Source organism: Rattus norvegicus, chromosome 4, assembly GCF_021556685.1.
Source record: "Rattus norvegicus strain SHRSP/BbbUtx chromosome 4, alternate assembly SHRSP_T2T, whole genome shotgun sequence".
NCBI lineage: Eukaryota > Metazoa > Chordata > Mammalia > Rodentia > Muridae > Rattus > Rattus norvegicus.
The window spans coordinates 37,481,688-37,498,525 of record NC_141537.1 but is presented as its reverse complement, the minus strand read 5'-3'; the positions used below and the strand labels follow the sequence as shown (position 1 = coordinate 37,498,525).

General features: G+C 43.3%; 1 protein-coding gene across 12 annotated transcripts in view; it reads left to right on the top strand.

Moving 5' to 3' along the window:
• Ica1 (islet cell autoantigen 1) overlaps nucleotides 1–16,838 on the top strand; it is a 141,515-nt gene that overhangs the window by 106,273 nt on the left and 18,404 nt on the right. For 6 of the 12 annotated variants that reach the window (XM_087659422.1, XM_087659424.1, XM_087659421.1 and 3 more), the window contains 4 exon segments: nucleotides 10,213–10,307; nucleotides 12,187–12,239; nucleotides 14,465–14,527; nucleotides 14,623–14,661. In XM_087659422.1, coding sequence (XP_087515548.1) covers nucleotides 10,213–10,307; nucleotides 12,187–12,239; nucleotides 14,465–14,527; nucleotides 14,623–14,661 — 250 coding nt within the window. 12 annotated transcript variants of the gene reach the window in all.

Here is a 16,838-nt window from a genome sequence, read left to right as displayed (position 1 = left end):
ATACATCTGTTAAAGTATGATGGTGTTACAGTCAAATTAAGCGCCCACAAACCCATCAAATAGGCTGTTGTTTTTTTTTTATTAGCCTCCCGAATGATGCTCATCTCGGTTTCCAGGGATGGCATATTAGAAATTCAAGCTGATAGGTAATTATGTGGACTCCCATTGGACATAATAGAATCCTGTTATACACAGGTCATTATGTTTTTATAGATAGATGCACTTGTGTATCAAATTGTATGCCACAAAACATGAAGATGAGACCCATTAGCTCCCTATGTGCCCTGTTTAAGTATGATGATGCTGTCTGAGTACCTAGAACTCTTGTACTAAAGCACAGGGACTATAGTTAAACAAATTTTTATTTCATCCAACAAATTTTCAAACCTGTAATTTTGGAACGGCATTCTCTATTGATAATGGCTATTTTGAAATTTAAGTAAGTGTTTTCACGATTAATTTGTCCTCCAGGTTTACGTAAGCAAATGGTCCCTTAACATGCCTTTTGGGATTCTGACTGGAAAGAAAACATTGTCTTAGGAGAGGATTGCCGAGCTCTGCTAATGAAAAGCGAGCCATTTGCTCTCTTTGCTTCAGGGTGTGTTCTGAGTGCGTTGGTAATTGTGCCGTTGCAGCTGTATTTCCTGACTATTAGTTTTATGCTTGATGAAGGATGATAATTAATGTGTTAAGCGCTCGGCGTGTCCCGTTTGATAGGAAGATTCTCTTACAGCAGAAGTATGAGGCTGCACCTCATGCCCCAGAACTTCCAATGAAGCTTTACCTAAGAAATACAAAACAGTTCTTTTGTTAAGTAAGTTCATTACAAGAATGAATCTCTCCCTCATACATCTTTCAAAATATTCCAGTGATGGTTTTAGCTATTTAATGGGAATGCTTCCTGGGACAGTGGACATGCTTTTGTCCAGACCTGATGGGATTGTGTGGATTCTTCCTTGGGAAAAAGGGTGTAGCATCGGTTCGGTAGGATACATTTAGCATTCAACGTGATGGGAATATTTAGCTTTGAAATGTAATCTTACAAAAATGTTTAAAGGACTATTTTAAGGCCTCCAACTTAAAACAGAAGCATCCCAAGTGGTCGCCAGCAAAGAGGCGAGTTTTCCCCCAGCTCTGTTTTCAAACACGAGCCCTTACTGATTCATTGCATGTTTTGTATGAATTGCCCATCATCGGTGTATTAATTGTGTAGTTATTCCAAACCTGGGAATGTCTTTCACATGGCAGGAATTATCACGTTCTGGGGACAGGCGGAGAACGTTACGTGCGGGATCTGGAAAGCATTGTCCCTTTTCGGGGGGTGGGGAGCAATGTGGGCTCAGAGCTTAAAGCGTTTTAAAGAAACTCAATGAAATTCCGTCTTTTTAGGAGAGAAGTGCCTGTCTTAAGTTGCCAGCCCTTAGATGTGGTTGTTTGCTTCATCCTTCCAGGATATCACTTATACATCCCCCCCATGGATCCAGGGCAGGCAACAGCCACAGAGGAGTCAAGTGGCTTTTCCCTGGATCGTCTACAGTTCCATTTGCATCAATTGCCCTCTGTCTCTATCCAGAGTTCTGGCAGTGGGTGGAGCTGGGCATTTTTATAGGGATATTAGGGTAAGGACTGGGCCCTTTACAACTGAGGGTGGAGCCTGGGCCCTTTATAACAGGGACACATACTTCTGAAGACTGGTCGAAGGCCAGCCTGCCCCCCTCCCCATCACTGCAAAATGGCTGTTCATTTTCTTTGAGACAGAATCTTAAAACCGTGCTGACTTTAAACTCACAGTCCACCTCCATTGGCCTCCCAAGTGCTGAGTTATAGGTGTGTATGATCATGCCACACTTGTTTTTGAACTTTTCTCTGAGCCATTGTTTCCCAAGACTGTCCGAATGGACTTGAAATTCTTTCTCCTCACACTTGCACACTCCCGAGTGCTGCTGGGATGCATTTTTCTTTTGGAAGTCATCGAAGTGCTTGGGTTTAACAGAGGTAGATGGTCAGTTGCGGGCAGAGGACAACCCGGTGACACACCGCATTTTGGTGGTTTTGGAAGGAGCAGCAGATTTTTCCACTTCGCCCTTCACCTTCTTGGATGGTATGATAGAGTAGGGTACAGAAAAGCACAGGCAGCCAGACCAGCTGTGCTGATGCCCAGCCGTGCCGATGGTGGCAGCGAGGACAGCGAAAATAAGGTGGTAGTGGAGGAATTGATGGTACCGGTGATGGTGCTGGTCCAAGTGAGGTGGAAGAAAAGGCTGTGAATGTGAAGACCGTGTTGGTGTTGCTGTGGGTGTTGTTGACTAAAAGAGTAGGGGAGGAATTGCTGCTGCTGCTGCTGCTGCTGCTGCTGCTGCTGCTGCTGCTGCTGCTGCTGCTACTGGTTGGTGTGGGTGTTAGTGATTAAAATGGTAGCAGGGTTGCTGGTGTTGACACTGATAGGAAAGATGACGGGGTAGGAAGTCCTGGTGACAACGGTGCTGGTGGGGAGGGTCCAGTGCTTGTGAGGGAGGTGGGAGTAGCAGTCACAGCTGAGGCGTCCAGCAACACTAGTGGCCATAGGGGAGGTGTAGTTAAGAAGTCAGCCATGGACAGGGCATCGGACAGGCAGCCATGGACAGGCAGCCACAGACAGGCAGCCACGACAGGGCATCGGAAGAGCAGTGCCAGGTCCAGCAGCCTGGTGTCCGTTATTTTCTTACCATTTTCATCCCAGACAGTTGGGTTTTATCTCACAGGCAAGGGTAAGACTTAGCAAAGATGGCAAATCTTAGCAGGCCTCAACCTGGGGCTCACATAGCCCATTCCCTCCCTGGTTTCCACTGGACATCTGGTAGTTCCATTTCCAAACCTGTCCTTCAACCTCACAGGCCTTGGTCCACTCTCAAGTAATTCCCACCAGGGACAGAAAAGCCAGAAAGTCGTGAGGGTGTGCCATCTCCTTAGCCAGGCTGGCTCTAAGCCATACAAGTTGGCTTTGCAACTCACTCTTGACCCATGCCAAGATTTACCTCTAAGGAACCTGGACTTAAAAACTCAACTCCAAGCATGTTCAAAAATAACCACGGGAACAGCCACGGGAACTCTCTGGGGTGTGGGTCCCAGCACTGATGCATGGAACATCCTTCTGCAGACCAAAATACTCTTAGCTTTCAAGAGACCAAAACATCCTTTTCTGAATCTTGTTTTTCTCAAATTCAAGTGCCTAGCAGCCTCCTTCCACCCACCTTCCCATTTCTCAGTTAATCATTTGAGCATTTACCGACAGTCCACATGGCTCTGTAGTTACTCGCTTTGAAAATAATGCCATAATAGTTTTTATGAAAATTGGGTAAATATCTCTGCAATGCTATTTTAGTTAACAGTCCCAACAAGGCAATTACTTATGGCGAGCATCCAGGATATCCTTTTAGACTTTCAAATTTTGCTCTCTGGGTATTTAGCAAAGCTTCTTTCTCTGTTTTTTTTCCTTCTTCTTCTTCCTTTTTTTTTCTTTTTCTTTCTCTCCTCTCCCCAAACTGTTCCAGGCCAGATCATTGGACAGGACAGATTTGTAGGTATATCTCAGTCACTGGGGAGGAGGGAATGGATGAGCTGACCAGGACCACCACTGAAATCTGAGCTAGACGAGCCAGAGTTTTGTCTGCTGTTGCTGTCTCTGCCTTATGGTGATTGGCATTATTTCTCCCTGGCAGCTGGTCACTCAAGCTCTCCTCACAACAGCCTGGGTCCTCTCCTGCCGCCCCCCTTCCTTCTTCCCTACCTTCTCCTTGCCGGACAGAGAAAAAAATACCCCCACTGTATAGTTTTTCTGTGCCAGACACTTGCTATGAAATAATGTCTAGGAAAGTTGTCCTATATGTGTGAGTCTTAAATGTAGCAAGGGCAGGACTACAATCAATGACAGTCAGGTTCAGCGTTAACATATAGAAAATGTCTGTATTTTATTCAACCCTCGAATTATCTTCAGAACACTTGAGTATGTTCAATCTTATTCCCCCGTTTCAAATGAAACCCGAGCCCAGAGACAGCTAGTAATTTGCCCAAGGCTCTGCATGTGCATTAGATCTGGGAACAGGAAAGTTCAGGCTTTTTACCACCCTGCTATGAGTTGCTTCCCACAGGCACTCCTGGCTGTGATGCAGGGGGGCAGGAGAGAGCAGAAATGCCACCTTTGAAAAGAACAGCCTTAGCTTCCAATCAAGAATAATACTTTGAGGTTCTCTCTTGTAGGTAAAAACAGTAATTTATGTGACGGCCCCTCCAATATCTTGGAACACGGGGCTCCTCTAAGAGAGTCGAATGGAGTTCCCTTCATGTCCTCAACACTTCTCATTAGAGGGGAAGTTGAGTAAATGTCCTTGACTTGGTTGTTCAAGGCATTTTCTTAAATTGTGCAGTTTTAAAGACAGATGCAAAATATATATACCTTCTATTTGTCTGTGGCTGAATGGCCTGAAGCAAGTTACTGCGCTTCTCCCAATCTCTACTTCCGTATCAGGAAACAAGCAATGTTTCCGAGGCTACTTGAAGCCTAAGAGTATAAACTTGGGAATGTAGAACACAGAATGGAAGGCATCAGCCCCGCTTTAGACCAGCGGTTCATAACCTTCCTAATACTAAGACCCTTCCGTACAGTTTCTCATTCTGTGGTAACCCCCAACCATGAAATTATTTTCAGTGCTACTTCATAACTTATGAATTAATTAATTCATGAATTTATGCAATTCATAAATATTATGAATTATAAATATTTGTGTTTTCCAAAGGTATTTGATGACCCCCATTGAAAGGGTCCATTGACCCCAGAGAGGTCGAGACCCACAGGTTAAGAAACATTACTCTAGGCCCTTCAGGGTCCTGACAAGAACGTGGTTTGTAGTGTTTAGTACTATAGATCCTCACAGTTTAGCCTTACGCAGCACCCTATATGTGCATACCTGGCATTATCTCCATGTTCTGGTGGGTAAACTGAGGCCTGAGAATGACGAGAACCGTGTTCATGCCAGAGCACTGCTTGATATAAATCCAAGGACCCCCCCCCCTTCCCAGCACACTGTGAGGCCTTCCCATGAGCAAGTCCCTGTGCTAAGGCATAAGATTATCTGTCTTATGAAGGTGATTCTTTTCCTCTAGTTTTACTTTGGTCTGTTGTTCCGCACTTCAGTTCAAAATTATCTCTAGTACTAGATTAATATGGTGTCATTTGTACATGGTGGGGGATGTGTGGGGTGGGGAAGAGGAGGACATATGTTCCAAATGTCCATGAATTGCATGGCTGGTACGCATCATGTCCTCGGCTTTTTACCTCTCATGTGGTACTAATTATATAAACACAAACACACACACACACACACCCAGCTGAACGCTGCATCTTTTGGCCATGCAAAAACTATTTTAAGTGCTTTTGTTTCCTTTTCCTGACAACTATTTGGCACCTTCCTCTGTGTACAGTGTAATTAATGGAAAGTAGCAAAGAAATCGAAGTGTCTAATTAAGGACCACAGGAAAAGTTACCCAGTTGTGTAAGGTGGGCCTCAGTCTGGGTTCTTAGGACTGGCTGCTGGCCCTTTGTCTGAGGAATTTGTTTTGTTGAGTAGTTTTGCTTTCTTTCAGATGAATGTTGCTGCTGCTTTTATTTTCCTCATACAGGAAGTAGTAATTCCCTTTATTATATTAAGCTGTTTCCCTTTTAAGACTTTTTTTTTTTTTGCAAGCCCGGTCTGCACATTTCCTTTGTCACGCTGATCTTCTATATTGTGCGTGTGCTTCCTGAACCCATTTGTGCTTTGATGGAAACTATTAGCCTGTTGCTGCAGCCTGACCGCGGACAGGTTACTTAGTCTGCAGATGCCCTTTCATCCACAAAGACGCTTTCAGTCGGGGGAGTGATGCTGTGCACTCTGACAGGCAGTGATGTCCACGAGCAGTTTGAGGGAAGGCCTGGATGGGATGAGATTTAGAAGCACATGCTTTGGAAGTTTCTTTTCTGGACATGGATGCGGCTTCCATAGGCCAGCAGTTGAAAATGGTTCTGTCTGATGGCTGTCTCTTCACATGCTGCCCCTGGACCTAACTTGTTCATTTTGCCAGAACATGAATTCGTGTCACTCAGAAAATGCTGTCACTTCTGCAGGGACTATTAGGGTCAAGTGTTTTTTTACCTGTGTTGTGGGACTTCAAAATAATCTGAAAAATTCATTTCCAATGTCCCTAACCCTTAGCAACCCCACGCATGTACCCCCTCCCCACTGACCTTGGTTGAGGCAAGAAATGGTTCTCCATCCCACAGAATGGTATGCTTTGGACCATCGCACAGTGATCTAAATTTTAGGTGGGATTGGGACATGAACTTTCAAACTTTCCTCTAGAGTCTCTCTTCAGTGAGTGCCATCGTTCCTCAGAAGCAAGCTTCTTGTGTGGTTCTGCTTTTGTCAAGCCTTTTCGATTTTGCTTTGTTTGATCTACAAGTCTTAATGTTAGACAAGCCCACTGTCAGTGTTCAAAAATCATTGTTCTAGCGAGTGTATAACTCTGGGGACATATTATAAATCTTTGACTTCCGACTTTAGAATGTTTGAATTCTGTGGCGTGTGGACTGTATTTCAGGTAAAGCTGATATGTGTGGGAATACATTGTTTCCCTTCATTCAAAATTCTCAAAGTGAGTAAATAAGCTGGTGTGTTTACATTAATTTTCCTTATGGTGTTATATGCCTTTTCATAGTTTTCCCCCAAGACTTTCCTTAGCTACATCGACGTAATTGTTAATGCTGAACATTACATTAATTTTTCAACCAACAAATACGAATTTTTAGCACTCACCAAGCTTCAGAAGCCAAATTATCATAGGAACAATAGTAATGTAGGAGAAGAGCATTGTCACCGGAATTATTAATAGTAAATTAAAGTCGCAATTGGAACTGCAGCCATTCTGTTGGGAAAGCACAATAGTGTCTTAAGTGTGACTGTGGTGACAGGGAGCCAACAATTGAGTCCCTGCTAATGGCCCAACAGGGGAAAGGCTTGAAAAGAGGCAATGAGTGGTTTACATTACAAAGGGATTGTCTGAGAGCTGCTCCAGTGTGGTCAGGAGGGGAGGTTGGCTGGAGACAGGAGGGATGATAACCATGGAACTGTCAAGGCATCTTGGGGGTTTAGACAGGGGCTGTGGCAGCTAGACGCAGCCCACTGAAGCAGACATGTCCGTCCATGGCCTGCCCAAGGTTGATTGACAAAAAAGGAAACACAATGAGAAGATAATTGAGCGAACCAGGAGGCCTGGACAAGTGTCACGGGATCTAAAAGTGAGTCCTGGGAGCATTGGCTGAAAATACTCCAGCCTTCACTCTGATCCGAGCTGAACCATTCTGTGGAGAATACAGCTGCTGAGAGACAGAGAGACAGAGATGCTGTGATTGGCAAATGTATTGAAAAGAGAATGTCCTTGACATCTGATGAACTCCCACTTATAGTTACACAAGTCTAACACACACACACACACACACACACACTCACATGTGACATACACACACTCGCACACTACTTTTCCTGGACTTTTTTTTTTCGTTTTGTATAGACAACAAAACTGTCTAGAACACAACCCGGATCCGCTGTCTCATTTGCTCTAACCCTGTCCATTGTAGCATTTCCCCTTCACAGTCCAGGCTGCAGCACACAATGATCCTGTGCTGTGTGTAGTTGTCATGCATAGAGAAACAGCACAAAGGAGGCAAAATGGCCAGTGCCGACAACGAATGCTCTCCCTGGGAGACACTGCTGGCCACAGTATGGGGGTCTCCTAAGACTTCCATTCTTACCAGCTATAGCACAGCCCCAGTGACTTCTTTGCACAGGTTGACCTAGTCTTACCTTTGGGCCTTTGTATTCAAGCTTCTCGTCGAGCTGTGTGTGGCTGGTTACTTCTCGTCATTTACTCTCAGTTGAAATGTCATCTCCACGAGAGGCCATCCCATTCACTGAAGCAATGATCTGATCCTTTTGTCTCCCTGTTTAAATGATCTGCCCGGGCATCTCACTTGCTGATAATTTTTCTTTTAACTGACATCAGAGTATCCCAAACAACATCTTACACATGGTAGATTCTCCAGAAATATTTGTTGAACGAAGGTACCAGTTTCACGTTCAGAGACAGGGAATCATTAAAAATCACAGCAATGCTGCATGGAAAGGCTTTATGTGGTGAAGAGACACAGGCTCAGTGAAGAGACCGCATGGCTCGCAGGTAAAGGCACTCGCTGGTAAGCTTCACAAGCTGAGTTTGATCTCTGGGACCCATGCGGTGAAACGAGAGGACTCTTTTCTGCAACTTGTCCTCTGCTCTACACACATGTGCCCTGGCAACCCCCACATACAAAATAAATACATGTTTAACACAGAGTTAAAAGCCATGACCCTGCATTAGAACATTGGTGAGTTGCAGGAACATTCATATATTTTAATTTTAGTACTAAATGTTTGCAATGCGTAAAATACTCTATAGTTTCAACTATTTTTTTTAATACAAGAATTGTGTTGGTACAAAGTATCTATAAAATGCTGATCAGACTGTTAACACGAATCGGCGTCAGAAGGACGTTCTTAAATCTGGAGTGCCCGGTGAAGTTGTGTGGAAAGTAGCAGTAATTGATGTGGGCTTTGAAAGGACTCAGGATTTCTGAGGGCGAGCAACTAGAAAGAACAAAGATAGGACAGGAACAATAAGCACACGGGAGACCCCGAGGAGGCGGTTACAGCTGAATAGAAAAGTCCAGCTTTGCAGATAGTGGGAAGCAGCAGAGAGACCGGAGGACCATGGCATTCGGGATGACGCAAAAATCAAACAGAGAGGGTTTTAGATTGGGAGTGGCAAGAAATAAGGAACGATTATAAAGTCTGGAGAACAAGGGCGGTGTGATGACATTGGTATTTTCGGAAAATTACTCAGTACGGGGATCCAAACGAGGCTGGTGGTTGGGGGGTGTAACACCAGTATCCATCTGGTGCTGGTTGCAGACTCCAAAGTCGGCCTCAGCTCTGCTTTGCCTGGACACAGCCTTCGAGCGTCTTCACCCAGGCCTCCAGTCAGCCATCACTAATCAATCCGCATTGGCCCTGAAGCCTGCCTGCCTCCCTCTGTGTGTCACTGTGGAGAAAAGAACACAAGAGCCAAGGATAGAAAGGCAGGGAGGCCCAGAGGATGAGAACCTGGACTCTGGTAGTACTGAGAAGGCTAAATATCTCGAGATATTCTTTTTGTGCTTGTAGGTTTGTATTTTAATGGGGCCCAAAATAGAAATCTTTTTTGTATAAGTCATTATTCATTGTTAAGGAAACATTTGCTCTCTCTTTCTAGGTCTCTGCTACTGGTGTGCAGTTTGTAAGGAGGTGCTTCTTTATAACAACAACAAAAAAAAAACTTTCCTTAAATATTTAATAAACCTTTAAAACAGTAACTCTAGCAAATGGTGTGCCAAAAAAAGACTCTTGCCTATTTTTAATCTACACAGACTTAGAGACACCGGCTCTGTCCTTCCGTAGGAGTTAAACTGTCAGAATATGTGAAGATGCTAATCTGTATACATACATGCATGCATATATATATATAAATACATACATACATGCATATATATATGTGTGTGTGTTGTTGTTGTTTGCTGTTTTTAAAGATGGTTTTTAAATTTAAAAATAGCAAACAGGGGTTGGGGATTTAGCTCAGTGGTAGAGCGCTTGCCTAGCAAGCGCAAGGCCCTGGGTTCGGTCCCCAGCTCCAAACAAAAAAAAAAAAATAGCAAACAAAATTAAAATTAAAAATAAAATGTAGTTGTCTCAACTTCTGTGGACACTTGTAATGTCAGGGAGTGAGGCTCAGGAAGAACAGCGTGTGTACCTTAGCTGCATGCTGAAGTTGGAAAGTGAAGTTAGCCATAACCAAAAGGCCTTTTCTGCATAGCTTATCACAAAGGGAGGACCTTGAATCCAGTGGCAAATCAGCCCTCCCCTGTGGGCTGTAATCCTTGGATCTGCCTGAGAACACTGCTGCTTTACCACAGAAACCTTTCCCTGTGTACTTACCGGGATAGCCTCCTCAGAGCTCCGACTCTGAGGGCGGTTGTAGGCACTGGCCGCAGGCATATATTTTTACTGATGATTTCTCTTTAACGGTCTCTTCTTTTTCTTTCTTTTTTCCTACCTCTGGCCTATGATCAAGAGCTTACAAGACCCTATGAAAAAGCTAGTCGAGAAAGAAAAGAAGAAGAGCTCCCGGAGGGAAAACCGGGAGGCTGTGGCACAGGAGCCGAGGCAGTAAGTCCCCAGGCTCCTTCCTCTTGATATGCACTTCCTTCCAACAGGTGAGGGCAGCACAGTCCTCATGCCAAGCCCAGGTGAGGCCATTGACTGGAGGGGGTCGCCCATGTCCTCACTAAAGCGCAGGCGCCCTCATGCTGTGGGCTCCATGTCCTCTCTGGTTTCTGGTTATGACCTCCATTTGTTGTTATCAACACTCACAAGATATCCTAGACAGGGAAATCCCCCGCCTTTTCTCTTTCAGAAGTCTATGACTTATGAAACTGCTTAACCTTGCATGTAGTCTAAAAGTGTGTGTGTGTGGTGGTGGTGGGGTGACTCTCTTCCTTCACGGCTCTGCCCTTATTCTCTCTCTTCTCTGAAGCAAAACAAAAACAAACAAACAAAAAAAAAATTAGCCCAGAGTGAAGAAAGCGGCTCGCCTGCCTCTGTGTTTCTCTTATTTGGAAACACCAAGGTGAATTTGCAGCATAGATGGCACATGATCCCTAATGTGACACAGGAAGGCGCTTTGGATGTGTGACGACGTCTGTGGAGATGAACAGCGGTCACTCCGAACTGCCTGACCCGGGAAGCATCGTTCCCCCATTCTATTCCTCCTCTGCATACCTCCAAAACTTGGACAGCTTTATGCTTAGACAGGCTGACATTTTTATTGTAGTTGTAAGAACGTTTCGGATGTGTTGGATGTGTGTTTAGTCCCAGAGAAATATTTTGCTCCTGGCAGTAGCCTCCTTTTAGTGTTAAAGAAAGCCCTGGAAATTTGGTCTGGTGCAGAACACAGACAAGTTTTCACTGTAGACCAGACGGTAGGATGTTCAGGATCCACACAGTCGCCACCTGGTAAGGGGCACTGCCTGCTCTCTGCTAGCACAATGGAGGGGCTCTCTGTGGTACCCCTTCTCACACTATCTGAGCATTCATCTACCCGTGTCCACATTGTGTGGAGGCCAGAATGGGGCTCAGAAAGGACAAGGTACTATAGTGAACCCCACTAGAAGTCATGCCCAGAGTAAATCCCCAAAGAATCTTACCATATAAGCTAATGCAGTCCATGCGGTCTAAATAAAGCATTAGCCTTCACTCAGAAGGGATCTACATAGTTTCTTGATGTGTTGACTTTCACCAATTCCAGATTTCTCAAGTGTCTTGGTGCTTCTTTGAAAGTTCAAAACGTATGCCACTCACTATTTTAAATGACAGTGAAAAGTGACGTTTTAGAAGGGAGTCTGTTCAGAAGTAGCAGATAAAAATGAGTCACAGCACTAGAAAGAACCAAGTGAGTGTCAGGGTGGGGAAGGTCTGCCTGCGAAGTCACAGGAAGAGCTGTTCTGATGAACCTCTGGGAGTGACACTGCCTTCTGTCTTCTGCGTAGTTCAGTGTCCGTTTTCTTAACCCCAGGAATCAGGATTAACCATTCTCTTCCCTTTCTATGGTTTTCCCAGTGGTGACTATATGAGTGTTCGGCAGTTATCTCTAACATCAAGATGACTACAAAGTGTGTGCTTTATGGTAAAGCCATACTCATTTGTGAAAATGATATAGAATATTACAGAGCACAAGCAATGTTATTTCTTCCTCAGGAAATAATATGGCATACAAACGAGCCCCCCTCTCTCCATCTCCCTTGCTTGCTCCCTTGCTCTATTTCCAACCATCCTCCCTCCCACCCCACCCCCAGTGTCTGTCTGTCTGTCTGTCTCTCTCTTTCTGTGTGTGTGTGTGTGTGTGTGTGTGTGTGAGAGAGAGAGAGAGAGAGAGAGAGAGAGAGAGACGATGTAAGCAAAGCAATAGATTTTTTGCACTGAAGAAATAGTTATCCCATAAACATAAATTTGCAGAATGGTATAAAATCAACTCTCCTTGTATTTTAAGGTTAATTTCATTGGAGGAAGAGAACCAGCACAAAGAATCCTCTACTTGCCAGAGTAAGTTTCCATTTCCATTTAAATGGCTTCACCCAATGGACAGCACCCAACTTGTTTGCTCATTTTCACACGTTCCCTTCTGGCTGTCTTTCTGTCTTGAGAAAAGATTGTATTCATTGGCTTCCTGTAGTCCAAGATTTTGATGATGTCAACCCTTGAGCAGTACATCATATATTTCAAGATGGCCAGAAAATGCCATAGTGAGTGACTTCAGCCCCCTCACAGGAAGTGGAACCCGGAAGCACATAGCTGTTTCTTTCGAGGAGATAACACTTCTGAACTAGCCGGAGTAGTCTTGGTTCAGTCTTGACATCACACTGGGTGTGGTCATTGCTGATTTCCTGGTGGGTTCCTCATTTTCAGAGAGCTCAGATTTTGCCCTACCATGTGAATCCTCAGGCCACTGAGGTAAACTGAACCCTACCTTAGGAGGAGGCTGCACATGGAAAGTGCCACTCTGTGCCCCTCTGCCACTCTACTGTCTCTGGCTCCTCCCTTGCTGCCAGAGTTTTCTGTTGACTCCTTACCATAAAGGTACAGAGAATGGGAAATTATGGTAAAACCAGTACCAGTGATCAGGGAAGGATGTGACCCCTTCACTAGCTGTTAAAATCCTCATAGTTGGGGAGGTGGTTTACATTAAATGGGTAGCTACAGATATTATATAGATGACAAAATCCACCCAGCCCTCTATCAGAAAGGCCCTTGTAGGGACATTCTTCCATCTTCCCTGCCTTGAGCTAGGCTGCGGGATGCCGTCTCAGGAAAGGAGAGGGAAGAAGCGTGTCCTGGACCTTTTCTTCTGCTCTGTTCTTCACGTTTTCTTCTTTCACATTTCTTCTCCATTCTTCACGTCCGGCTTTCCCTTCCTCTTTCTATAACCATTGGCCATGCCTACGGTCTCCATCTTTCCTCCTTCCTCATTTATTTTCAATCTGCCTTTCAGCAGAAAATAGAAAATAGCAAACAAAGAACAGGGAAGTGTGGCTCATGCCTCCTTGTATACAGTTTGTGTACTATGTGAGTATACAGAAAAAAGCGCAAATTTTTATTTTCTCGTCTAGTTTCATTGGATGTGATATTTGTGTAATATTTTGAGATTGTGAATCTATTATCATGAAGTGGCATCTGTCTTTTATTCTGAGACCCGTAGAGGGTCTGGTGAGCCTATGAACAAACTGAGTTTGAGGCTGGTTTATCATGTGTGCATGCATGCATACATGCCTATGCCTGTTTTTTTATTGTAAGCCACAGCTCAATCACAGCACCAGTGAGTTCAAGGCACAGAGGTTTCCCATGTTCCCTTGTCCCCACACATGCAACTTTTCACAGTCTATATCTTACACCAGAATGGAATATACATATATGTACATATATGTGTGAAATATATATCTGATCTATTATATATATACATATACATATGTATATATGATCTATGAGCCTTAATAGATACATCCTTATTACTCAAAGTTCACAGTTTGTATAATGTTCACTTCTAGTGTTCTGTATTTGATGGGTATTATAAATATGAAATGTATTTCCCATTGAAGCATCATATCAAATATTATTGCTGCTTCCAAGTCTTCTGTCCACCGTTGATTCATCTCCTCATCCACCCGGCATCCCCTTAGTGTCCTCTGGCCTTTTCTCTGTCTTGGCAGCTTTTCTCCGAATTTGGAAATATTAAAGTCTTAAACAAATTGATTCTTCATTGAGTAGACTTTCTTTTTATCTTAACCAGGCCCATAAGGTTAAAATGTATCAGTGATACCAAGTAACAGTCAGTTATTTAAGTCATTCATTTTTCCATGAATGGGAAATAGAGCCCTATATTAGAATTGTATGGGTTAGGCTGGAGAGATGGCTCAGCGGTTAAGAGCACTGACTGCTCTTCCAGAGGTCCTGAGTTCAAATCCCAGCAAACCATCTCACAAACCATCTGTCATGGGGTCCGATGCCCTCTTCTGGTGTGTGTGAAAACAGTGACAGTGTACTCACATACAGAATTGTATGGGTTATCTACCGAGCATAACAGGGATTCATGGCCACATTTAAATTCATAGAGAGCCAGCAGCTGAAGTAGAAGGTAAACTGAGGACCACTGCTTTGCCTGAGTGAGTTTAGATTGTTTATTCTTTCTGACAGTGTACATTTACCTCACAGACAGCACATAAACATGCACCATTGTGAGCTGGCCATAACCACTTGCATGTGTTCTATTATAGAGGAGGAGGGAAAAAGCGTTCCGTCTTCTGTAGACAAAAGTTCTGCAGATGATGCATGCTCAGGTAGGCTAAGGACAGACTTTTCAGTTTAATAATTTACTCCAGCACCAAATGTAATGGAATTAACTCATAATTTATTTTCTTTCTCTTCTCTTAAGGACCCATAGATGAACTATTAGACGTGAAACCTGAGGAAGGTAAGATTTACATGTTCTTTGGAGTTTATAATTTGATTAAATTTTTAACTTCTCTCTTTTTTCCATGCAAAGAAAATCCAATAATTATCTTTTTTTAATAGCTTTGCAGTCATAAACAAAAAAAATTGAGATGACAGCCATTGTAGATGACCTTACCTGTGACAATTATTTAGTATGCATGTTACTATATTTAGTTAGACAGTGTCTTTAAGGCTGACAGTTATGACAAAAGTCTTATGTTGTAACAGAAAAACTAACCTTTCAAATGAGAAACCTGTGGATTTTGAATACTGAGCCTTCCATCAATGGCCTGAAGCCATTGGATTCATATACAAACCCTGTAAGGTTCAGTTGTTGTTGTATGTAAACTGGAACCAAACACAACAGCCTTGCCAGGTAGCTGTCAGGAAGGCAACTCATTCAGGAATATCCTGAGAGGGGTGTTTTGTAGTTTATGATGCAAGGATACTCTTGGAATGATAGTGAGTTGAGAAAGGAAGATTTGGAGTGTTCACGCGATCTTATATTGTGCTGTATTTTCCTTGATCCACCCAACTAGACCTCTTAAGCTGATAGCTAAAGATAGCCCCCTAAAAGAGAATTCAGGACCCTGCATTTGGATGAGACACCTGATACTAAGTAATCTAAAGAAACTGGATAGTTTCAGCATAACCCTAGCTTCTGCTTTTTATCCAAAGGTTTCCTTTGAATGATTTACCAAGAGTTAAAATGCTCCTGAGATTCTGAGCCATACAAAAGAGTATCCCTTGACCTGGAGACTGGCATTCTGCCCTGTTCATACAGGTTTCTTACAGCCTAAAAACTGACTCAAGCCACCCTGTGGACCTCTGTTAACTAGGGTCAACTCAGTCTGAGCTTCACCTGGTAGACTGTTGTAGTGATAGAGCTTGAGAGAAACAGTTTAACGAAAGGTCTATCTTGGCTAATGTTTGCAATCCAATGTCTCCTGACTTCGCTGCTTTTTAACTTTGTGGCAAGGCAGACTCATCATGGAGGAACGGCATGGTGGGAGAAAGCTCTTTATCTCATAGAGGCCAGAAAGCCGATTAACAAAAAACAGCCAGCACCAAGGTACTCCTTCAAAGACATGTTCCCAGCGAGATACTTCCTCTAGCTCAGTGATGTACAGTTCCACTGCATCCCAGTTATCTACTCAAATTTTGAGTCCATCAGTGGCTCAGCTATTGATTTGGGCAAAGCCCTCATGGTCTAGTTTTCTCTGAAACACAGATACTCCCAGAGGTATGCTTAATCATTTCCTAAGTAGTTCTCAATCCAGTCAAGTTAAAAATTCAGATAAACCATCAAAGCGTTGACTAAATTCACAGAGGATTAGAAAAGAAGTCTCTCAGTGATAGAAAGTCACCACAACTTTGCCCTGAACTTCCCAGAGCTGGGGATTATAGACCCAGAGGCAGAAGTCTGCTCGCCTTATTAATGTCTTACAGAAGGCATCATGCTATGTACTAGTTTATCAAAATGACATGTGATTAGTGAAACAGAAACCATACCAAGTACTGAGACGAATGAGTCAACAGTTAATGCATTGGCCATGCATGGCCCCCATTTTTGTAAGGACCTTTCACCTCTGCTTTAAAAATAAAACATTTTAATGGAATAAAAATATCCTTTACAAATTATTTTTGGAGCACTGAAATACTTTATTCTTACCAAAATGTTATGAGAACAGTATACCATGCCCTAAGTATCGACTACCCAGTTTCAGGCAGCCTTACCATCTAGTAAATGGATTAATAACCACACCCATGTGATTTTAATAGATTGATATTCCTCCTAAGCCAGGCATCTTCTTTGTTTATAACTGTACTTAATCTTATTGCTTAAGAGGACTTGATTTCTGAATAGGTAGTATTTTTACATTAGCACATAGGATAACAGAATAGTTTATTTTAAAAACTCACCCCTCTTTCTTCTATACTTTAACCCATACCCCATTTTGAGAACAAAATATCCACACACCCCCACAGGAGTCCATATGCTTGTTTCCTTCTCCCTTTATAAGGGGGTAAACATAAATTGGCATTATACAAAGATTTTTTTTAAGTTTTTGATAGAATACTACAACCTTAGCCTAAAGCCCGCATTTCTTTACAGAATTAAAATCAGAAATGCTACTGCATGCAGTCACCTGCCTG